Source organism: Sinocyclocheilus rhinocerous, unplaced genomic scaffold, assembly GCF_001515625.1.
Source record: "Sinocyclocheilus rhinocerous isolate Xijiao unplaced genomic scaffold, SAMN03320098_v1.1 scaffold603, whole genome shotgun sequence".
Taxonomy (NCBI): Eukaryota; Metazoa; Chordata; class Actinopteri; order Cypriniformes; family Cyprinidae; genus Sinocyclocheilus; species Sinocyclocheilus rhinocerous.
Window position 1 is genome coordinate 3,116,993 of NW_015656630.1, and position 25,238 is coordinate 3,142,230.

General features: G+C 38.8%; 1 protein-coding gene and 1 pseudogene across 8 annotated transcripts in view; both read right to left on the reverse strand.

Moving 5' to 3' along the window:
• Positions 1-25,238, reverse strand: part of LOC107720701 (protocadherin gamma-C5-like) — a 70,023-nt gene that overhangs the window by 16,999 nt on the left and 27,786 nt on the right. Inside the window, exons 1-3 of one of the 8 annotated variants that reach the window (XM_016528504.1) lie at positions 19,005-20,969; positions 9,852-10,204; positions 1,520-1,771 (exon numbers count right to left, since the gene is read on the reverse strand). The exons of 5 other annotated variants lie outside the window; for them this stretch is intronic. In XM_016528504.1, coding sequence (XP_016383990.1) covers positions 1,535-1,771; positions 9,852-10,204; positions 19,005-20,856 — 2,442 coding nt within the window. In that variant the 5' untranslated portion in view covers positions 20,857-20,969 and the 3' untranslated portion in view covers positions 1,520-1,534. Of the gene's footprint in view, positions 1-1,519; positions 1,772-9,635; positions 10,205-12,331; positions 13,007-13,108; positions 14,885-19,004; positions 20,970-25,238 lie in introns of those variants that run through there. 2 more of the 8 variants (XM_016528500.1, XM_016528498.1) reach the window with 2 other exon arrangements.
• On the reverse strand, positions 6,033-8,792 carry LOC107720704 (protocadherin gamma-C5-like; annotated as a pseudogene).

Below are 25,238 nucleotides of genomic sequence, written 5' to 3' on the forward strand. Positions count from 1 at the left end.
GCAACGCAAGATTTTCATAAAATATAATAACTTGCCATTTCGGTTTGTTTCTCACCAAACCCTCAGTATACCTTCAGAATGCTTGGAATATACGCCACGAGATGCATATGATTATTTTACGACAGATATGCATCCGCTTAAAAACAACAAACTAAACCTAAAGTCACCATTCTCTGCCATTAAATTGGCAAGTGCGAGCAGGACATTTTTGTGTTATTAAGTAAATAAACTCAATAAGCAGACAGACGCGACTAGTCAAGCGCAGAAGTGCACAGGAAATAAGCAGCAGTCATATTTAAGTTTAAATTAATATTGAGTACTGATTGATGTTCACTTGGATTTTTTTTCCCCATCGTGGGGAAATAATTTAATACTCTGTCATTTATAGTATTATGGTAAAATGTATATTTTCATTTGTGTAACGTTACGTTCAAAATAACTACAAAATGCCTTTGAAAAACAAAGAGAACAACAGAATGCGCTGCTTTAGCGCGTCTCGGTCTCCTGAGCATCTTTCTGGCGCATGCCACAAACATCAACCACAGCGAATACTCGTCTTTTAAAAGGCTTCATTTAGATTATTTGACGTTAAATGCATCATATAAGTCACTTTGGAATAAATCACAGTAGGCCTATGTATCATGATAAAAAAAGCGACTTTACAGTCTGGAAATACTTTAGGCTATATAGCAAATTATTTCGCGGAACCCCCATCACATTAAGAACCGCTGGTCCACACAGAAGAAAGCCCTCTGCCCCGGTACGAGTTGTGTCGAGCTATTCATTAGTCTGTTTGATGAGAAAAATATCAAGCTGTTTATTCATTTTTCTCTACCCCTGAGCGAAAAAAGAAAATTTAAGCTGAATTCTCTTTTTTTTTCAATTTTTGGAAAAAACAAACGAAAAAACGAAAAAGGAGCCGTTTTCTAATTTTTCTACTTGCAATATTAAATAAAAAAAACGAATGATCTAATGATACACGGACTGGATTTATTATCATTGGTCATATTTTATTTGTGCTTTTTGCATAATTTTGTACAATTTAATTTATTTTAATATTAATTAATTAAATAATTCTGAATTTGTTGGTATATAACATGTGATGCTGATTATTATTATTATTATTATTATTATTGTTGTTGTTGTTGTTGTTGTTGTTGTTGTTGTTGTTGTTGTTGTTGTTGTTGTTGTTGTTGTTGTTGTTGTTGTTGTTGTTGTTGTTGTTGTTGTTGTTGTTGTTGTTGTTGTTGTTGTTGTTGTTGTTGTTGTTGTTGTTGTTGTTTTTATTGTTATTATTATGTGTAAATGTATAAAGTGAAATGACTATATATATGACTATATATGTATGTATATATATATATATATATAGCTCATATACTAACATAGCTCCATAGCTCACCTTTTTATTTGAGGAACGTTACTTTGCTCTGACGAAAGCCCACGTGTGGTGCTGTCCAAGGTACTGGAAGTACCGGCACTCTTATCACCGTTATACGTATAAATAGTATATAGTGTATAAATAAATATCAACGTTTTAAATCTGAGTTTGTCTCACCTGTTGGCTCTCGAACGTCCACGCGCTGTCTGGTAATGACGCGTCAAGCACGTTTAGCGTGTCTGTAAAGTTTGTGGTGCTGCTGGGCTTAACGAGGGTGAGATCACTGAATTCTGACATTGGAGAGAGATAGGAGCCAAAGGACTGACTCTGAGACATCATGTCTCCTCCCAGAACCTCCACATACTTAATGGGCCCGTCAGTGTTGAGCTGGATCTGCAGGTTTCTGTTGGGGTTCTTGTATTCAGAATTTGTTCTCCTGATACAGCAGTTTGAGCCGCCTCTACTGCCTCGCGCACATTTCACCAGTAGGATGAAGAATGTCAAAAGACACATCAAGGACACGGAAGCCAAAGAGATGATAAGATATAAAGTAATTTTGCCAGTTTTCTTGTTGGGCTCGATCGTTTTATCTCTATAGTCTGAGATGGGCTCATGAAAGCCGTCTTCTATCACTATATCCACTGTGACTGTGAACACATGAACAGTTGTGATGCTGCTCATAGGAGGAGAGCCATGATCTTTAGCCTGCACTACAATGCTGATTAGTTTCATTGTCTCATAATCAAAAGAGCTCATGCTGTAAATAGTTCCGTTCTCAGAGTTGATATAAAAATAAGATGATGCTGGAACTTGATTTGAACTTAAATCCAGAACTGAATAAGTGAGAACAGCGTTCTTGTCTCGGTCAATATCAGTCGCAGACACAGAAAACAATGAAACACCTGCCAGATTATTTTCGTTTATGTAAACGTTATATGAGGACTGTGAGAACACTGGAGGGTTGTCATTCACGTCAAGTACTTTAACATTTACCGTCTTAACAGTTTTTAAAGGTGGAACACCGGAGTCAATGGCCAGTATTTCTACATTATATTCAGAATGAACCTCACGGTCTAATAATGAGTCAGTTATCAACGAATAGTGGTTATCGAAAGAGGGTTTCAATTTAAAGGGAACATCCGGAGAGACAGTTACATCAACTTTGCCATTATTACCGGAGTCTAAATCTTTGACGTTAATAAGAGCCACCACCGTTCCCACAGTTGCATTTTCAGGCACAGGGCTCGGTAAAGATGTCAGTATAATCTCTGGAGGATTGTCATTCTCATCTATGATATCTATTTGAACCAACGACTGCCCCTCGAGCTCTGGATTCCCTTTATCTTTAGAACAAACATCAAAAGTATATGATTTAGTACTCTCGTAATCTAATTTTCCAATGACAGTAATTTCGCCGGTTTCAGCGTTCACACTAAAAACATTTCTTACATGTTCGGGAGTATGCGCAGCAAATAAATACTGTAGTTCACCATTTGGACCTTCGTCCAGGTCTGTGGCTTTTATTTTGATCACACTTGAACCAAAAACAGCTCTCTCTAAAATCGACGCTTTGTAAGTAGCAACTTCAAATTTTGGTTCGTTGTCGTTAATATCTTGAACAATTATTTGCAATAAAGATGTACCAGATTTTACTGGATTACCACCATCAAGGGCTGTTAATATTAGTTTAAGAATAGATTGTTTCTCTCTGTCTAGAGGTTTTTCAACCACGAGTTCTGGTACCTTTCTTCCGTTTTTAAGTGTTTTAATATTAAGACGGAAGAAATCGTTATTGTTCAATGTGTACGTCTTTAAGCTATTACTACCGACATCGAGGTCTTCTGCACTTTCAAGAGAAAATCGTGCCCCTGGAGCAATCACTTCAGGTATTTTTAATGTGGCGTCTTTCGTGTGGAAGTTCGGTGCATTATCATTTATGTCTTGTATTTCTATCTCTACCCTGTGCAACTGTAATGGATTCTCAATAACGATCTGCAGTGGCATTAGACAACTGGCGCTTTGTCCACAGAGCGTCTCTCTGTCTATTCTGCCATTAACTACCAGATCACCCTTCCCTGAATCCACACTAAAATACTGTTTATTCGACTCAGATGCTATTCGTAACTTACGCTCGGCGATATCTGAGATGTCAAAACCAAGATCTTTTGCGATATTCCCAACGATAGATCCTTCCTTTAACTCTTCAGGTATTGTGTAGCGAATCTGAGCTCCAGTTGTATTCCACAATAAAGAGAAAACGAACAGCAAATGCGCTGCCCATTTCCACCCTCCGATCCTCCTCATTTCTCTGCCGCGTTTGTTATTCCCATTTACAAATCTTCACATCCTTAGAAAAACCGAATGTTAAATTCCATTTTCAAAAACATTTGTATTCAGCCCATTCTCGTTGTTGTAATCAGCCTCATAAAGCGTTCATGTTTCTTCTCGCTCTACAGCCTTCAGCATTGTACTCCTTTGGCTGGGGGAGGGAGTAGATCCCTTTGTACTGTCTAAAGCACGATTGGTGCAGAGCTCAATGCTCACTCGTCCAATAGATGCTTTGCTGTTTCATGAAGACATAACCAGCCCTCTTTGGTGTATGTTACGGCATCTAGTGGACAATTGTGCTCTAAAGTATGCAATTCAACTAGTTTTAGACTACTTTCTTAGCTGCTTAGATGTTAAAATGTTTCTCTGTACAAAAGAGCGTTTAAGTAGAGTATTAGCAATTGACCACATTAGCAAGTGTAATTTAGTTGTTCTTAAATTCAGATGAGAAAAAACCCTTACAGTAAAACCCGCATGAATTTCATATGTTAAAATCACATGTGAAATATGTGGAACACACATTTACACTATGAAACTTTTCCAAAATATGTTTCCGATGTACAAAGCACGTGTTTCACATGTTCCGCATATTTCACACGTGATTTAACGTGGTTGCACATGTGAACTTTATGTATTTTTTTCTAAGGAAATTATGAGAGCATATATTTATGTGTTCCTTAAACTTTTGGCACAACAGTTTAAATCTCAGTTTCTGTGATGAGCAAATACAGTGTCCCAATAAACGTTATTGTGTTCACTTTTTTAAATAATTGTATTGTTGTTGTTATTATTTTTAATAAATGAAACAATTCCCACCAAACCAGTATATAAAGTAGCATCTAAAACTGTACAACGCCAGATCTTTACGGGAGCTGTCCAGTCCAAAGTGCTGAACATAATACAAAACTATCAGCTGATGCACTATCGCCATTATCTCTGGGCAGGCCCGGATTGGCTAATCGGGAGCACCGGGAGGATTCCCGGTGGGCCGGTCTGTTTTTTGGCAGCGAGGGCCGGTCTTGTCATGCTACTGGGGTTGAAATATGGATGCCCGTATTTAAGGCATCAAAGAAGCGACCCGTATGAAAGCTATAACACAGTTTGTCCCGTATTCGCAGGCATACGTCAAATGACCACCAGACCATATGAATAACAAATTCTCAGTTGATAACTAATCATTCTATTGCCCAAATCGTTGTTGTATTTGTGAACGTAGCCAATCGAGGAAGGCTTTAAGACCAAGCGGAATCCTCTGCCGGCTGCTCCCTCTTCACAGCGAGCGGGACTCGTGCTCACCGACCGCGTTTTGATTTTGCCAAATCAGTTTGGGCGAATGCAAACAACTTATTGATCATTAATCCAACATCCAGCAAGGCAGGAAAACATTCAATCTACCTGAGCGACGTCTTTCACTATTGTAAGTTAACGCTAAATACAGAAGAAAAATAAATACAATTTTAAAAATGCAACTTCTAGCGTATTCTGAAACTTATACCTCATTATATTGAAGTACAAATCCAAGCACCAGAAGCAGCCCACACTCTCAAATTTTTCTTTAATTGAAAAATATGCATTTTCATTCATTCATAGGCTATATGGTTGCACTAATATTTTAGTTCAAAAATGTGAGTGCCATTGTTTTAAAAAATGCTTTATTGACTGACGTTTCATAGACCTTCAGTTGTTATGCTTTCAAATTTCCTGCCATTTGTATGTATGCAATTTCACAGTATTTTCACCTCCTAAATTACTGCACTACTTGTGCAGTCACTATTCTATAATGGTTCAATTTACTCAGGCCGATTACATTTTTTATTTATTTTTTGTATGACATTAAAAATTATTTTTTAGAATAATTGTACATAAATAGGTTAAGCAAAACAAATGTGATTATTACTGAGGACACACATTTACATACATCATGGTACAGTACAAATATCAGGTTTTAGAAGCATTGATGCTCAAAACCAAATAGCATAAAATATTAAATCAATTTAATGTCCTTGCCCGAGATGTAGATCAGTACAAGGGGCTATGCAGTTAATTTTTTAAGCTGGAGAGGGGTTATACACATGACAATCTTACAATGACGGCCATCAGCTCTCTAGCGAACAACTCCATGAATACATCCCAGTAAAGAGACACGCCTCCGGCATTCATTGATCAATTTCAAGACGTGCGTTTGCAACTGCCATAATGAAACATGCACAAATACAATTTTAAATGTGATTTAGTTTTTTTTTTTTTTTTTTCGACAGTCACTAACATCAAACTTATACATGTATCAAAATTTAAAATTCCCTTTTAAATCAAGCCGCCCCGTCACGCACACAATCACACACACAAATGATCAAATATGTCCACTCTCATGTGAAAATCTTGAATTACGTTTATGCTGAATTAATGATTATTCTTTTTCCTCACCTGTTGGCTCTCGAACGTCCACGCGCTGTCTGGTACTGACGCGTCAAGCACGTTTAGCGTGTCTGTAAAGTTTGTGGTGCTGCTGGGCTTAATGAGGGTGAGATCACTGAATTCTGACATTGGAGAGAGATAGGAGCCAAAGGACTGACTCTGAGACATCATATCTCCTCCCAGAACCTCCACACACTTAATGGGCCCGTCAGTGTTGAGCTGGATCTGCAGGTTTCTGTTGGGGTTCTTGTATTCAGAGTTTGTCTTCCTGATACAGCAGCTTCTACTGCCTCGTGCACATTTCACCAGTAATATGAAAAACGTCACCAAAGACAACAAGGACACGGAAGCCAAAGAGATGATCAGATATAATGTAATTTTGCCTGTTTTCTTGTTGGGCTCAATAGTTTTCTCTCTATAGTCCGAGATGGGCTCATGAAAGCCGTCCTCTATCAGTATATCCACTGTGACTGTGGCGGACTGAATCGGTTCTCCATTATCCTTTATTTCTATCAGCAGTCTCTGAGAGGAGTCGTCGTGCTCTGAAACAGCGCGTTTAGTCCTCACCTCTCCCGTATGTAAATTGACACTGAACAGAGACAGCGAGCCTGTAGAACAGCCAGGCGTTATGACCCGAGTCCGTGTCCACTGCTGTTACCTTAGTAACGAGATGTCCTGCTTTTGCAGAACGGGGCATCTTCTGATGAGAGACAGACCCCATGGATGTGGACGGGTAAATGACAGCAGGTGCATTGTCGTTATGGTCCAGAATAAACACATGGACGGTTGCATTGCTGCTCAGAGGTGGAGAGCCATTATCTTTAGCCTGCACTACAATGCTGAACAGTTTAGTTTTCTCATAATCAAATGTGCTCATGCTGTAAATAGTACCATTCTCAGAGTTGATATAAAAATAAGATGATGCTGGAAATTTATTTGAACTTAAATCCAGAACTGAATATGTGAGTATAGCATTTTTGTCTCGGTCAATATCAGTCGCAGACACAGAAAACAACGAAAGACCTGCCAGATTATTTTAGTTTATGTAAACGTTATATGCGGACTGTGAGAACACTGGAGGGTTGTCATTCACGTCAAGTACTTTAACATTTACCGTCTTCTTCGTTTTTAAAGATGGAACACCGGAGTCCATGGCCAGTATTTCTACATTATATTCAGAATGAACCTCACGGTCTAATAATGAGTCAGTTATCAACGAATAATGGCTATCAAAAGATGGCTTCAGTTTAAATGGAACATCCGGAGAGACAGTTAGCTCGATTTTTCCATTATTACCGGAGTCCAAATCTTTCACGTTAATCAAAGCCACCACAGTTCCCACTGTTGCATTTTCAGGCACAGGGCTCGGTAAAGATGTCAGTATAATCTCTGGAGGATTGTCATTCTCATCTATGATATCTACTTGAACCGACGACTGTCCCTCGAGCTCTGGATTCCCTTTGTCTTTAGCACAAACATCAAAAGTATATGACTTTTTAGTCTCATAATCTAGCTTTCCAAATACTGTTATTTCGCCGGTTTCAGCGTTCACTCTAAACACGTTCCTTACAAACTCGGGGGTGTGTGCACCAAATAAATACTGTATTTTACCATTAGGACCGTCATCCATATCTGTTGCTTTTATTTTGAGCACACTTGAACCAACAACGGCGCTTTCTAGAACAGATGCTTTGTATGCAGCAACTTCAAATTTTGGTTCGTTGTCATTAAAATCCTGAACAGATATTTGCAATACAGACGTGCCAGATTTGACTGGATTACCACCATCTAGAGCTGTCACTATAAGATGGTGCATTGCCTGTTTCTCCCTGTCTAGAGGTTTATCAAGCACTAGTTCTGGTATTTGGACACCATTTTTGTTAGTTTTTAAATTTAGATGGAAAAAATTTTTATTGCTTAATGAATATGACTTCAGGCTATTAGTTCCAACATCGAGGTCCTCTGCACTTTCAAGGGTAAATCGTGCGCCTGGAGCAGTTAATTCAGAAATTTTTAATATTCCCTCTTTACTGTGGAAGTTTTTTAAAAGACAATTTACTGCGCATTGTCATTTATATCTTGTATATCTATCTCAACTTTATGTAACTGTAACGGATTCTCAATAATGATCTGCAGTGGCATTAGACAACTGGCGCTTTGTCCACAGAGCGTCTCTCTGTCTATTCTGCCATTAACTACCAGATCACCCTTCCCTGAATCCACACTAAAATACTGTCTATTCGACTCAGATGCTATTCGTAACTTACGCTCTGCGATATCTGAGATGTCAAAACCAAGATCCTTCGCGATATTCCCAACGATAGATCCTTCCTTTAACTCTTCAGGTATTGTGTAGCGAATCTGAGCTCCAGTTGTATTCCACAATAGAGAGAAAGCGAACAGCAGAAGCGCTGCCCATTTCCACCCTCCGATCCTCATTTCTCTGCCGCGTTTGTTATCCCCATTTACAAATCTTCATTTTACATCCTTAGAAAAACCGAATGTTATTTTCCATTTTCACATAAACGTGTACTCAGCCCATTCTCGTTGTGTGGATCAGCCTCATAAAGCGTTCATGTTTCCTCTCGCTCTACAGCTTTCATCATTGTACTCCTCCTCTGGCTGGGGGAGGGAGTAGATCTCTTTGTACGGTCTGAAGCAGGATTGGTACAGAGCTCAACGCTCACTCATCCAATAGATGTTTAGCTATTTCTTAAAGGCATAACCAGCCCTCTGTTGTTTGTGTTACGGCATCTAGTGGACAACTATGCTCTAAAATATGCTACGTAGTTAGTCTGAGGCTTATTTCCTGTCTGCTTAGACGGGAAAATGCTTCTGCATGCAAAACAACCTAAAAGTAACATGGTATTAGCATTTGAGCATTGAGGTATATGAACAAGTGTAATTTAGTTTCTCAGTAAGGGAATTATTAGAACATATTTTTTAATGTGTTATGTAAACTTTTGGCATTAACAGTTTAGATCTCAATTTCTGTGACGAGGAAATACAGTTTCCCACTAAAAATATTTTTGTTAATTACTGTATTATTAGTATTATTACTGTTATTTATTTATTTACCAGCCAAACAATGCCTACCAAACCAGCACGTGTATAAAGTAGCACCTAAACTGTACAACTTCACATCGTTACGGGAGCTGTCCAGTCCAAAGTGCTGAATGCAGTACAAAATTATCGCCATTATCTCCGGGAGTTTGTTTCGACATCATAAATATGGTGGGAGGAAAAACACTACAGAAAAAAAAATTTAAACATAGCTTAATATTAATAAAATATTAAATCAATTTAATGTCATTGCTCAGAAGCTATCTTTAAGTCAAGTTACCCCGTCTGTCACACACACACACACACACACGCACACACACACACACACACTTTCATGCATGTCCACCATAACGTGTGTATCTTAAATTATGTTTTTGTTTCTAAAAGAAAAAAAAATCACATACAAGTGTGTACTGATGCTGAGTTAATGAACCATTATTCTGTTTCTCACCTGTTGGCTCTCAAACGTCCACGCGCTGTCTGGTAATGAAGCGTCAAGCACGTTTAGCGTGTCTGTAAAGTTTGTGGTGCTGCTGGGTTTAACGAGGGTGAGATCACTGAATTCTGACATTGGAGAGAGATAGGAGCCAAAGGACTGACTCTGAGACATCATGTCTCCTCCCAGAACCTCCACATACTTAATGGGCCCGTCAGTGTTGAGCTGGATCTGCAGGTTTCTGTTGGGGTTCTTGTATTCAGAGTTTGTCCTCCTGATACAGCAGCTTCTACTGCCTCGCGCACATTTCACCAGTAAGATGAAAAACGTCAATAGACAGAACAACGACACTGAAGCCAAAGAGATGATAAGATATAAAGTAATCTTGCCAGTTTTCTTGTTGGGCTCGATCGTTTTATCTCTATAGTCTGAGATGGGCTCATGAAAGCCGTCTTCTATCAGTATATCCACTGTGACTGTGGTGGACTGGATCGGTTCTCCATTATCCTTTATTTCTATCAGCAGTCTCTGAGAGGAGTCGTCGTGCTCTGAAACAGCGCGTTTAGTCCTCACCTCTCCCGTATGTAAATTGACACTGAACAGAGACAGCGAGCCTGTAGAACAGCCAGGCGTTATGACCCGAGTCCGCGTCCACTGCTGTTACCTTAGTAACGAGATGTCCTGCTTTAGCAGAACGGGGCATCTTCTGATGAGAGACAGACCCCATGGATGTGGACGGGTAAATGACAGCAGGTACATTATCGTTATGGTCCAGAATAAACACATGAACAGTTGCATTGCTGCTCAGAGGTGGAGAGCCATGATCTTTAGCCTGCACTACAATGCTGATCAGTTTCGTTTTTTCATAATCAAAAGAGCTCATGCTGTAAATAGTTCCGTTTTCAGAGTTGATATAAAAATAAGATGATGCTGGAAGTTGATTTGAAGTTAAATCGAGGATTGAATAACTCAGTATTGCGTTCTTGTCTTGGTCAATATCAGATGCAGATACAGAAAACAATGAAGCACCTGGCGGGCTATTTTCCTTTATGTACACTGTATACGAGGGCTGTGAGAATACTGGAGGGTTGTCATTCACATCAAGTATTTTTACATTTACAGTTTTTGTAGATTTTAAAGATGGTCCACCAGAGTCTGTAGCTACTAATTTTATGTCATATTCTGCATTAGCTTCACGGTCCAAAAGTGAGCCAGTCACCAAAGAATAGTGATTGTCAAATGCTGGTTTTAGTTTAAAAGGAAAACGAGTGGAGATGGTAAGATTTATTTTGCCATTATCACCCGAGTCCAAGTCTTTAACGTTGATTAAAGCTACGACTGTACCGACTGATGCATTTTCTGACACAGGGCTAGGTAAAGATGTCAAAATAATTTCAGGAATATTGTCATTCTCATCAATGATGTGCAGCATCACTGAAGAATGGCCCTCCTGCTCTGGGCTACCTTTGTCTTTAGCGCAGACATCAAACGTGTATAATTTTGTTAACTCATAATCAAGTTTTCCAATCACTGTGATTTCTCCGGTTTCAGCGTTGATATTAAAAGATTTCTTCACGTTATCTGGTGTACGCGCACCGAAAAAATACTGTATTTCGCCGTTTAGACCTTCATCTAAATCAGTGGCTTTTACGGTTAAGACGCTTGAACCAAATGTCGTACTCTCCTGCACAGATGCTTTATATTGCGATTGTTCAAATTTCGGCTCATTGTCATTAGTATCTTGAACGATTACTTGTGTCATAATAGCTCCAGATTTTACAGGATCGCCACCGTCTAATGCTGTTAAAATGAGCTTATGAACAGATTGTTTCTCTCGATCGAGTGGTTTATCAACTATCAGTTCTGGTACTTTCTTACCATCTTCAAGTGTTTTCACATTTAAACGGAAAAAGGCGTTATTACTCAAAGCGTAGGATTTGAGACTATTGCTACCGACATCTAAATCCTCGGCACTTTCAAATGGAAACTTTGCGCCCACTGCTACTGATTCAGCTATTTTCAAAATGCTGTCTTTCGTGTGAAAATTCGGTGCATTATCATTTATATCTTGTATTTCTATATTAACACGATATAACTGCAGTGGATTCTCTATAACCAGTTGTAATGGCATCAGACAACTGGCGCTTTGTCCACAGAGCGCCTCTCTGTCTATTCTACCATTGACTATCAGCTCACCGTTCCTTGTATCCACACTGAAATACTGCGTACTAGAATCAGAGGCTATCCGTAACTTACGATCAGCGATGTCAGAAATCTCTAGACCAATGTCCCTTGCAATGTTTCCAACAACAGATCCTTCCTTTAGTTCCTCTGGTATAGTGTATCGAATTTGTGCTCCAACTGTATTCCATAATAGAGAGAAAACAAACAGCCAAAGCGCTGCCTGTTTCCACACTCGAATGCGTCTCATTTCCACAGTAATTTGAACGTTTCCATCAATGAGTGCTTCGCATATATCCAGACAAAAACCTAATTTTTCTTCTTTCATTAAAATCGCAAATCCGTTTGGATCGAGGGGTCGGTTTTGTGGTGATCAGCGTCATAACCGCGAGTCTATTCTCCTTCTCTACAGCTCATATCACTCATTGTAGCCCTTTCCTGCTAAGGGAGGGAGTAGATCCCTTTGTATAGTCTCGCACATATTTGTATTCAGATACAAATGACAGCTCTGAATATAGCAAAAGTCTCACCTGTTGGCTCTCAAACGTCCACGCGCTGTCTGGTAATGACGCGTCAAGCACGTTTAGCGTGTCTGTAAAGTTTGTGGTGCTGCTGGGTTTAACGAGGGTGAGATCACTGAATTCTGACATTGGAGAGAGATAGGAGCCAAAGGACTGACTCTGAGACATCATGTCTCCTCCCAGAACCTCCACATACTTAATGGGCCCGTCAGTGTTGAGCTGGATCTGCAGGTTTCTGTTGGGGTTCTTGTATTCAGAATTTGTCCTCCTGATACAGCAGCTTGAACTTCCGATGCTGCTTCTAACGCATTTCACAATCAACGTGAACAATGTCAAGACAGATAAAAGTGACACTGTTCCCAACGAAATTATCAAATATAAAGTTATTTTCCCGTTTTTCTTGTTGTTGTTTTCTGTAGTTTTCATACTATAATCCGAGATTGTCTCATGAATGCCTTCCTCTATCATTATATCCACTGTGACTGTGGTGGACTGGATCGGTTCTCCATTATCCTTTATTTCTATCAGCAGTCTCTGAGAGGAGTCGTCGTGCTCTGAAACAGCGCGTTTAGTCCTCACCTCTCCCGTATGTAAATTGACACTGAACAGAAACGCGTCCGTGGCCTCCGCGAGCCTGTAGAACAGCCAGGCGTTATGACCCGAGTCCGCGTCCACTGCTGTTACCTTAGTAACGAGATGTCCTGCTTTAGCAGAACGGGGCATCTTCTGATGAGAGACAGACCCCATGGATGTGGACGGGTAAATGACAGCATCCACTGCGGTTACCTTAGTAACGAGATGTCCTGCTTTTGAAGAACGGGGCATCCTCTGATGGGAGACAGACCCCATGGATGTGGACGGGTAAATGACAGCAGGTGCATTATCGTTCTGGTCCGAAATAAACACATGAACTGTGGCATTGCTGCTCATAGGAGGAGAGCCATGATCTTTAGCAAGCACGATGATGTGAAACACCTTCATTGTCTCATAGTCAAATGAATGCATGCTAAATATACTACCATTTTCAGAGTTTATATAAACATACGAAGAGACGGGTACGCCTTGAGTATTAGTATCGAGAACTGAATAGACAATTTTTGCATTTTCTCCTGTATCTAGATCTGATGCTGTTACTGATGCTAAAATTGATCCCGGAGCGGTGTTTTCTTTAATATAAACTGAGTACACATGTTCAGAAAAAACAGGAGGATTATCATTGACATCTAGTATATTAACTGTAATGAGTTTGCTAGATATCAGTGGAGGTGATCCAGCGTCTGAGGCTTTTAGCTCAATGTCATATCTAGGAAACTTTTCTCGATCTAATTGTGAATCTGTTACTAGTGCATAATGATTTGAAAATGTTGGCTTTAATTTAAATGGGGTATCAGGTGAAATGCCAAGCGTTACGTTCCCGTTTACCCCCGAATCTAAATCTTTAACATTTATTAACGCTACCATAGTCCCAGCGGGCGCATCTTCTGGCACAGGTTTGGGTGAGGAGGTGACGGTGATCTCAGGTGCATTATCATTCACGTCTAAAACATTCACCTGAACTCTACAATGTCCCTCCATTACAGGCGCTCCTTTGTCTCTGGCGCGTATGTCGAATTTATACGTGGAGCTAATTTCATAGTCAAGACTCTTTGATATGGTTAATTCGCCAGTATCTGAGTCAATGGAAAATAACTGCTTTATTGCTTCTGGTGTGAGAGATCCTAACGAATACTCTATTTCACTATTTACTCCATCGTCTAAGTCAATTGCTTTTACTATCTGAATGACTGTACCTTGAGCAGAGTTCTCCGTCACTTTAATACCATATAAATCTTGTTCAAATGCCGGAGCATTGTCATTTGCATCCAACACTTTAACAGTAATCTGAGTAGTGCCAGATCTTGCTGGATCACCTCCATCAATACCTGTCAAAATCAGATGGTGTATAGACTGTTTTTCTCTATCAAGTGCTTTCTGCAAAACAATTTCTGGGACTTTCGTTCCGTCATTGTCATTTTTAACATGTAAGACAAAATATTCATTTTTATTTAAAGCATACGTGCGCAAAGAGTTTGACCCCACATCTGTGTCTTGCGCAGGCTCTAAATGAAATTTAGCTCCGGTTAGCGTGGTCTCTGATACATCAATATTTTTTGTGTCTGAAAGGAAACTCGGAGAGTTGTCGTTAATATCTTGTATGTCCACCTCTACACGATAAAACTGGAGTGGATCCTCGATAATGACTTGCACTGGTAACACACAACTCGCGCTTTGTCCGCACAGGTTTTCTCTGTCTATAATATCATTCACAAGCAGCTCGCCGTTCCGCAAATTTAGACTAAAATATTGCTTACCAGACTCAGATGCTATCCGTAATTTACGATTAGATATCTCAGATACATCCAAACCGAGATCTTTAGCTACATTTCCAACAACAGATCCCTCCTTAAGCTCCTCCGGTATTGTATAACGAAGCTGCGCCTCTGTATCTCTCCACAAAACAGCGAAACACAACAGCCACAGCGCCGGCCAGAGCAAAATCCTCCTTTGTATTTGAGTCCTCATTTCCAAACACGATAAATAATCGTTGATTCCAGTATCCTGACATTCATCTTACGACTATAAACTTTTACAAAAATAGTGTAATATTTTAAAATGTATATAATCCTAGATTAATTTCCGTAGCTAAATACATTGCAGCGAGTGCAGTGCATTTTGTCTCAGGTCTGTGCGTAATGGTTCTCAGCATTATGTCGGGGGAGGGAGTGGATCCCTTTGTGCAGTGCGGCCCCGTTATTGGACGAGCGCTCTCCAGTCACAACATGAATCAGTCTTAAAGAGGCAGAGCAAAGCCAAGCTCAAAATCCATGCAGAATAAATACAGTTCTTTTATGGATCATATTGCATTGAAACGACTATTTTCCTCCACAATTACTCGTTTTAAAAGCAAATGGAGATAAATGGAATATTTAGAAAGACTATACTGCAAAACGGAAATCAGTATTCTTAAAAAAACAGTACTCTTTATGGAGATGCTGCATAGAAGCATATGGACACTCAAATATGTAACACATGAATATCGCTTTTAAGTGTTATTCTATTATTAAGTAAGTGTTAAAGTATTACGTCCAAGTATTAAGTTCCATATAAAAAAAATGCACAGTTTGAGCATCAGAACTATGGTGAAAATATGTTTGTGAATTTGTAAGTTGTAAAGTGGTTAGAATTATTCGTGTTTTGTTGAGCTGGATCTGCAGGTTTCTGTTGGGGTTCTTGTATTCAGAATTAGTCCTCCTGATACAGCAACTAGAACTTCCGATGCTGCTTCTAACGCATTTCACAATCAACGTAAACAATGTCAACACAGATAAAAGTGACACGGTGCCCAAAGAGATTATCAAGTACAAAGTGATTTTGCCGTTTTTCTTCTTGCTGTTTTCTGTAGTTCTCATACTATAATCCGAGATAGGCTCTTGAACGCCTTCCTCTATCAGTATATCCACTGTGACTGTGGTGGACTGGATCGGTTCTCCATTAAGAACTATGGTGAAAATATGTTTGTGAATTTGTAAGTTGTAAAGTGGTTAGAATTATTCGTGTTTGCACATAATGACATCAATAATAGCCTACGGTCCGAAATAAACACATGAACTGTGGCATTGCTGCTCATAGGAGGAGAGCCATGATCTTTAGCAATCACGATGATGTGAAACACCTTCATTGTCTCATAGTCGAATGAGTGCATGCTAAATATACTACCATTTTCAGAGTTTATATAAACATAGGAAGAGACGCGTACGCCTTGAGTATTAGTATCGAGAACTGAATACACAATTTTGGCATTTTCTCCCGTATCTCGATCTGATGCTGTTACTGATGATAAAATTGATCCCGGAGCGGTGTTTTCTTTAATATAAACCGAGTATGCACGTTCAGAAAACACAGGAGGGTTATCATTGACATCTAGTATACTAACTGTGATGAGTTTGCTAAATATCAGTGGAGGTGATCCAACGTCTGATGCTTTGAGCTCAATGTCATATCTAGGAAACTCTTCTCGGTCTAATTGTGAATCTGTCACCAGCGCGTAATGGTTTGAAAACGTTGGCTTTAATTTAAAAGGAGTGCCCGGTGACATGCTAAGTGTAACGTTTCCATTCACGCCTGAATCCAAATCTTTAACATTTATTAAGGCTACCATAGTCCCAGCGGGCGCATCTTCTCGCACAGGTTTGGGTGAGGAGGTGATGATGATCTCAGGTGCATTATCATTCACGTCTAAAACAGTCACTTGGATTCTACAATGTCCCTCCATTGCAAGTGAGCCTTTGTCTCTAGCACGAATGTCAATTTTATATGAGGTGCTGGTTTCATAATCAAGTTGCTTGGAAACGACTAACTCACCTGTCACAGGATTAATAGCAAACAAATTTTGAATTATTTCAGGTGTATGTGCCGCAAATGAATACTCAACCTCACCGTTTATACCATCATCCAAGTCAATAGCTTTTACAATAAGTATCATTGTACCCGGGGCTGTGCGCTCCATCACTTTAACCTCATATATCTCGTGTTCAAATACGGGAGCATTATCATTTGCATCAAGAATTTTTACAGATATCTGTGTGGTTCCTGACCTCGCTGGATCACCCCCATCAATACCTGTCAAAATTAGATTGTGTACAGACTGTTTTTCTCTGTCGACAGCTTTCTCTAAAACTATTTCTGGGACTTTTGTTCCATCCTTATCGGTTTTAATGTTCATAGCGAAATGTTCATTTTTATTAAGCGCATATGTGCGCAAGGAGTTCGTTCCAGCGTCAGGATCTTGAGCAGGTTCCAAACGAAATCTTGCTCCAATTAATGTTAACTCTGGCACCTCAATTGTGTTTATTTCCGACGAGAATATTGGAGAGTTGTCGTTAATATCTTGTATGGCCACCTCGACACGATAAAACTGGAGTGGATCCTCGATAATGACTTGCACTGGTAACACACAACTCGCGCTTTGTCCGCACAGGGTTTCTCTGTCTATTACTTCATTCACAAGCAGCTCGCCGTTCCGCAAATTCAGGCTGAAATATTGCTTACCAGACTCAGATGCTATCCGTAATTTACGATTAGATATCTCAGATACATCCAAACCGAGATCTTTAGCTACATTTCCAACAACAGATCCCTCCTTAAGCTCCTCCGGTATTGTATAACGAAGCTGCGCCTCTGTATCTCTCCACAAAACAGCGAAACACGACAGCCACAGCGCCGGCCAGAGCAAAATCCTCCTTTGTATTTGAGTCCTCATTTCCAAACACAACAAATGATTGTTAATTCCAATATCCTGACATTCATCTTACGACTATAAGCCTTCATGAAAATAACGTAACATTTTAAAATGTATAGAAATGCATATTATATTCCGTTGTTTAATACATTGCAGCGAGTGCAGTGTATTTTGTCTCAGGTCTGTGCGTAATGGTTCTCATTATTATGTCGGGGGAAGGAGTGGATCCCTTTGTGCAGTGCGGTCCTGTTATTGGACGAGCGCTCTCCAGTCACAACATGAATCAGTCTTAAAGAGGCAGAGCACAGCCAAGCTCAACACCTATGCAGAATATATACAGTTGTTTCATAGCTCACTTTACATTAAAACAACCATTGTTTTTCAACAATCAATATATGGTTTTTTTTGTATTTATTTATTTCTAATTCCAATTAAAAACGATATTTTTACTCCAAAAATTCTAAAAACATTAATGTGCCCACAAACCTTACATTAACAAATATACACAACATTCGATATTCAACACAATACAATGTCACTAATCACTATTTTCCTGAGACAATTTAGATCAATTCATCTGTTTCAACTGACTAAATCTCACAAATATTCTATACGAATATGATATTCGGATCAAATGACGAAACGAACAGTGTATCCATTCATTAAAGTATCAAGTATCAGTGTAGAGATCGGTATGAATGTTTGATCACCAGCTTCCATGATCAAAACATTGCATTTTTATAAAAGCTATTACCACTGCAAAGTTCTAGCCCTTTTAATGTAAATGTAGTGTTACTTTTATTGATTATGAAAGTTGTAATGTGGATAGAGTAATTCATGTCACCTACGTATGACATTAGTAGTGCCAACTGTAATATTCAAAATAATATTATTATGCAAAATAATAATATATAAAAAATATTATACAAAATCTCAGGCGCTCACCTGTTGGCTCTCAAACGTCCACGCGCTGTCTGGTAATGACGCGTCAAGCACGTTTAGTGTGTCTGTAAAGTTTGTGGTGCTGCTGGGTTTAACGAGGGTGAGATCACTGAATTCTGACATTGGAGAGAGATAGGAGCCAAACTGTCCTCCTGATACAGCAGCTTCTACTGGCTCGCGCACATTTCACCAGTAAGATGAAAAACGTCACCAAAGACAACAAGGACACTGAAGCCAAAGAGATGATCAGATATAATGTTATTTTGCCAGTTTTCTTGTTGGGCTCAATAGTTTTCTCTCTATAGTCTGAGATGGGCTCATGAAAGCTGTCCTCTATCAGTATATCCACTGTGACTGTGGTGGACTGGATCGGTTCTCCATTATCCTTTATTTCTATCAGCAGTCTCTGAGAGGAGTCGTCGTGCTCTGAAACAGCGCGTTTAGTCCTCACCTCTCCCGTATGTAAATTGACACTGAACAGAGACGCGTCCGTGGCCTCCGCGAGCCTGTAGAACAGCCAGGCGTTATGACCCGAGTCCGCGTCCACTGCTGTTACCTTAGTAACGAGATGTCCTGCTTTAGCAGAACGGGGCATCTTCTGATGAGAGACAGACCCCATGGATGTGGACGGGTAAATGACAGCAGGTGCATTGTCGTTCCGGTCCGAAATAAACACATGAACGGCGGCGTTGCTGCTTAGAGATGGAGAGCCATGATCTTTAGCTTGAACGAGGATCTGAAACACTTTGATTTTCTCGTAGTCAAATGACTGCATACTAAATATACTTCCGTTTTCTGAGTTTATATAGATATAAGAAGATGCAGAAACGTCCTGAACCTTAGAGTCCAAAATGGAGTAGGAGATTTTGGCATTTTCGCCTAAGTCTGGGTCATGGGCGGAGACTGAGCACAATATTGAGTCATGAGCGCTGTTTTCTTTAGCGTAAACCGTGTAAGACTTCTCAGCGAACATTGGAGGATTGTCATTTACGTCTGAGATTCCGATTGTGACTGCTTTTCCACTAGATAGCGGTGGTGAACCGGCATCAACTGCTTTCAGTTCAATTTTATATTCAGAATACGTCTCTCTGTCTAAAGGACCGTTAGTAAGTAGTACGTAATGATTGGAAACTGTAGGGTTTAATCTAAACGGTGTTCCAGGGGCCAACGTAAGTTTAACTTTACCGTTCTCTCCTAAATCTGCATCTTTTGTACTAATTAAAGAAACGACAGTGCCATTTGAGGAGTTCTCAGGAATCGGACTTGAGAGGGAAGTAATAATTATATCAGGTGCGTTGTCATTTACATCATTAACCTTTATCTTTACACTGCAGTGGCCCTCCATTTGAGGATTTCCTTTGTCCTTTGCAACTATATCAAATTTATGTAGGCTTGCTTTTTCATGATCCAGCTGTCCTTTAACTGTGATGACACCAGTTTGTCGATTAATATTAAACAATGCTGTATCTGATGTTTGGTCTGCAAAGAAATATTCAATCTCTCCATTTAACCCTTCGTCTAAATCTATAGCCTTGACTCTTATAATTTCTTTATGACTCGATTCGTTTTCATCAACAACAGTCTCGTAAAATGGTTTCTCGAATTCAGGAGCGTTGTCATTATTATCCAAAACGACAACAGTGATCTCACATGTGCCCGTGCGCACTGGATTCCCTCCGTCAGCTGCTGTCAATATTAACTTATGAACAGCCTGTTTTTCGCGATCAAGAGGTTGTTTTAGTACCAATTCTGGAATTTTGACTGCATCTTGCGTTTTCACGTTCAAAACAAAATTTTCATTATTGCTCAGACTGTATGATTTTAAAGAATTGGACTGTACATCTGAGTCAATAGCGCTCTCTAAGAGAAATTTTGCTCCTGAATTAATAGACTCTGGGATATTTAATATACGCTCATTAGATTTAAAATTGGGCGTGTTGTCATTAATATCTTGTACTTCAATCTCAACCCGATGCATCTGCAGAGGATTCTCTAAAACGGCTTGAAGAGGCAAAACACACGGGACATTGTATCCACATAAACCCTCTCTATCAATTCTCTCATTCACAATAAGATCACCCTTTTCCACATCCACGGCGAAATACTGCTTACCAGTCTCAGTTGCTATTTGTAGTTTACGATCTATAATCTTAGATAAATCCAAACCGAGGTCTTTAGCGATATTTCCGACCACAGATCCTTCTCTTAGCTCTTCTGGAATTGTGTATCGTATCTGCGCCTCTATTGTACTCCAAGGAAGAATAAAGACACAGCACCACCAAATTCTCCTCAAAACGAATAGACATTCCATCATCTCCGGCTCCAAGCTTTTGACGATTTATCCACGTTTTCTCAAGATTTCAAAATATTCAAAATTGCATAATCCCAGAAAGTATATTGATTGCATATTCCTATTACGTGTAAGAGGTCCTTTTGATAGAAATGAGTATTTCATGCGTTCGCTGTGCTCAGAGCTCAGAAAGATGCCACAGCAGTGGGAGGGAGTGGATCTCTTTGTCTAAGTCTGTACCTCATTGGTCGACTGTACATTTATCTTCAACCAATCAAATTCTTAAAATATCTTAAAGGGCTAGTACGAGTAAGGCAAGTCAAAGTGATTTAGAGTGATTCAGAGCCACTACATGTCTAAAAATAAGAGATTAAAATATAAATAATATTAATAATTATTTTTTTTTATTTTTTTATTTTATTAATACATATATTGTGTGTGTGTGTGTGTGTGTGTGTGTGTGTGTGTCTATTGTGTGTGCGCTTCTATTATCTAAAACAGAACTGCTTTAAAAATAATATGAGCGTGTGCCATCATGTGGCGACAGAGATAAGCGCAGGAGTACCGACGTTTGAGCAGGTGCGTGCATTGCTTTGTGTGGAGGTTATTAATGAAAGCGTATAACGATTCTACATTTTAATAAGATCAACTGCCATTTTTAGAAATATTAACGTTTTGTTATAATTATCGTCTTTAAAAGTAAAATAATTACATTAACATTCATATTAGTGGTTCAAATGCTCTTTATCCGTACATTACTGCATGATCCTCTTGCAACAAAGGACTCAACCATGAGCAGGGGGAGACCGCAAGCAGCCAGAGTGAAGTGAGCGTTTCAGCACCACTTGAGTGGACAGCGCCACACAGGCGGGCTATTCCTGCAGCTGCACTTGTATGCTCAGACAAAGTAACCACTATGTCCATGCTTTTCATACATGGAAAGCTGTATCTTCGCAAAATACTTACGTCAGCATGAGGTCCACTGAAAAATATTTTTACGTCGATTGGGATCATCAGAAGAAATTGATGTTTGAATAAACATCCAGAATAAAGCTGTTTACTTACCTGTTTTTTTTTCTTCGTTGTAACAGCATCAGTTTAGCTACAAAAACATTTTTCCTCTGTTATTGCGTTTTTTGCACTGACAGTGTGCCAGACACTGGACTTTGTACTATGAGTGTTGTTCATGTGTTGCATTTGGAATCAAAATGGCAATACACATCTGGCTAACATATTAGGCAAACACATTTGGGTACAACAGGGCTAAAAGCCCCCTTTCAATGAATATGACAGTCATATTATTACTCTTATTTCATTTTAACTGACAGTGTAATTCAAAATACAGTAAATATAAAGGCAGCTAGACAGGTCTTTCACCTATCATTGTAGATAAAGGCCCCCTATCCTGTGCATAAGGCCCCAGGGCAGACTATATTGATAATGGGGCAGTAGTGATAAATAAAAGTTTGTCACAATATGCAACTATATTTGATATTGCAATACAATATTTATGTAATAAAATGTAATATTGAATTACACTGAACAGCTAAAAATCATAACACATCTTTTGTCTAAAATATTTTATCATCATTTCAGGGATTTTCATTAGCTGCACAAAGTTTTTGGCAGTGTGTATAGTAACAAACAAGTGTTGATGTTGTTGTTTATCATTTAGAGATAAATATCAAATGTGCATTGAGCACAATTGTACCCTACATATGAAAAAAACAACACATTTGCCTCCTCCAATTAAAATGTAATAAGAAAACGTTGACACTGTTCATATGTACTAAGCATTGCATTTCAGAAGCATTAACACATTTTTAACAGAAAAGGGAATTTGTTCTTACCTTTGTTGGTGAAAGTCAGGTGAAGAGGTGGAATGTAGCAGACAAAAGTGAAGAGAGAAAAAAAGAGACAAAAACATGGTTAGTATTTTTAGTGTGTGTATATATATATATATACATCAATTATTATATTTTAATCATAATTATTTGTGGGTGGAATAGATGTTTTATCATCTCTGCTTCTAAAAGAGAAGATGATGAGCAGTATGCAATCACAACAAATGCCAAAATCAATCATTTTACCAATGGTAACTGTGCAATATGTACAATTTAAAAAACAAAAACAAACAAACAAAAAAAAACTACAACAAATAAGCTATATTGATAATGGTGACCCTTACAATGGTAAACACTTCTACTGAGCACAAGAGGGAGCATGGGAGAGCCAGAAAGGGGGGTATACTGACTCTTTGACTTCAAGAGTCCCCCCTTACACACAAACAACATGGACAAGCCCTCACACCCCTAAGGAAGAAATGGAATGGTCTGGCTCAGTCTGTTGTCATAGAAACGCATGTTGTCAAGGGAGTAATATGTGTGTTAGAGGAGAAAGAGAGTGTATGGATATGCATATCTGTAGGTGGTGTGGGTTGTGTTCAAGCTGTCCGAATAAACAGAAGCAAGCATGTAAAGGAAAATAAAATAAGAGGGTTTTTTTAAGCACTGCATATAAACCTTTATATTACATATGTAAGGACCTGCAAATATATAAAATTATAAATATATTTATATATATATTATTATTATATATATATAAATATAAAATTTTTGACATTGACAATATCACTGTTTGTAGCTCGTATGTAGGCACATACAGACACAAGCAGCTTTGAGGAGGCAAAAGCAGGAAAAAGAATCCCACTGCAGAGAGAAAAGACCCCTCCTTCCCCCCTGGCTGAGAGTCAGCATTCTCACAAACACCAGCACAGATCTTATGTGCTGTCTGAGCTTTACTCACATTGATCCTTCACTTCTAATTTGATGTAAAATTCACTGTAGTACATCTGCACTGATCACTTTATGTACTAAATAGTTGTTGGTAATGTGAGGACACCATTTTACTGCAAAGGAAGAGGTCACTATGATAAACAAATTACTACGCTAGTTCACTCTTCTGTATTTTGTTTGTGGTTTTTTTCCCCTCCCATATAAAGACAGTTTGTAGCAGCATGCAATGAGTATCTCTCAATATAACACACAAGAGCTCACTGTGCAGGATGCATATTCAGCATTGAGGGACAGAGAGACTTGATTGACAGAGACTGAAAGAAAATCCAAGCAGTAAATTGAGTATTTGATATCCTCATTTTATACACTTCATTCAACTTCACACTCTTCTAACAACAAGGTTTGCATTAAAAAGCCCACCAAAACTGGGTTTTCATAATGTAATAGGCAATCATAAATCTGAAAAACAGTTGATGACAGAAATATGCCTGTCTCTGATACAGGCATATTTGGTTCTGGTTCAGACACACTCTCTCTGTTTAAATCTAGATTAAAGACACATCTCTTTGGCCAAGCATTCAAATAACGCATCTCATAATCTTGTACTGCAGTTATATCTGATCAAATGCGTATTATTATTCTTTAGCTTGGGTTAAACAAATTAATTTTACTTGGTTGGAACAGCAGCTACGCTAACTATGTCTCTATTTGTTTCTCTGTTTCTGCCACGGGATGTAACTAGGATTTACACAAGCTTCAGTCCGGATCCAGAACACCTTAGAAGAGATGATGCCAACCCCTCAGAGGACCTCAGATGATGCCAACCCTGAAACAACATACAGAACTACCACATTTTGCTATAAGTTTGATTGCATCATATAATAATTGCTGTTAATAGTGTTCATCGTCTGTTCGATTACCTCTTAAATTGATTTTTCCGTACATTTCTCCAATATGTACATAAACTGACAGTCCCCACTGATAAGCTACTACTAAATATTGTAGAAACTTAATTTTCTGTAAAGTTGCTTTGCAACGATTTGTATCGTAAAAAGCGCTATACAAATAAACTTGAATTGAATTGATACAGATTACGGACAGTACTATGACCTAATGAGTAATTTTGATTGTGTTTCAGATAATGTAGCACATGTTAAAAACTGATAAATGTGGTAAAAATGCACATATTCTGTATCTATCAATGCCTTTTAGAAAACACCTCAATGTTTTAAACATGCAGAAATCACAACACAAAAATAGCTGCAACGGCAGAGGAATATTTGCAGTATTATAGAGCCCTGACATACTGATACATAACTGCAGCTCCATGGAATCACTTGAACAGGGAAAAGTATAAAAACAGCAATTATTGAAGCTATTATTATGGCAAATCCAGCTAAAACCTGGACAACTGCATGACGGAATTACCTGTCAAAATCTCACAGTAGTGTAACTCCTTTTTTATGTTGTATTCAATTTTGTATTAAAGTGGCCACACAAAACTAAAAATGTTTAATGTTTTGAATTGTAATAAAATTGTATTGCATGTATTGCTGTATATTTAAATAAATGTCACATAATCTCTTCATGAAAGCCTGAGAAAGATAAAAT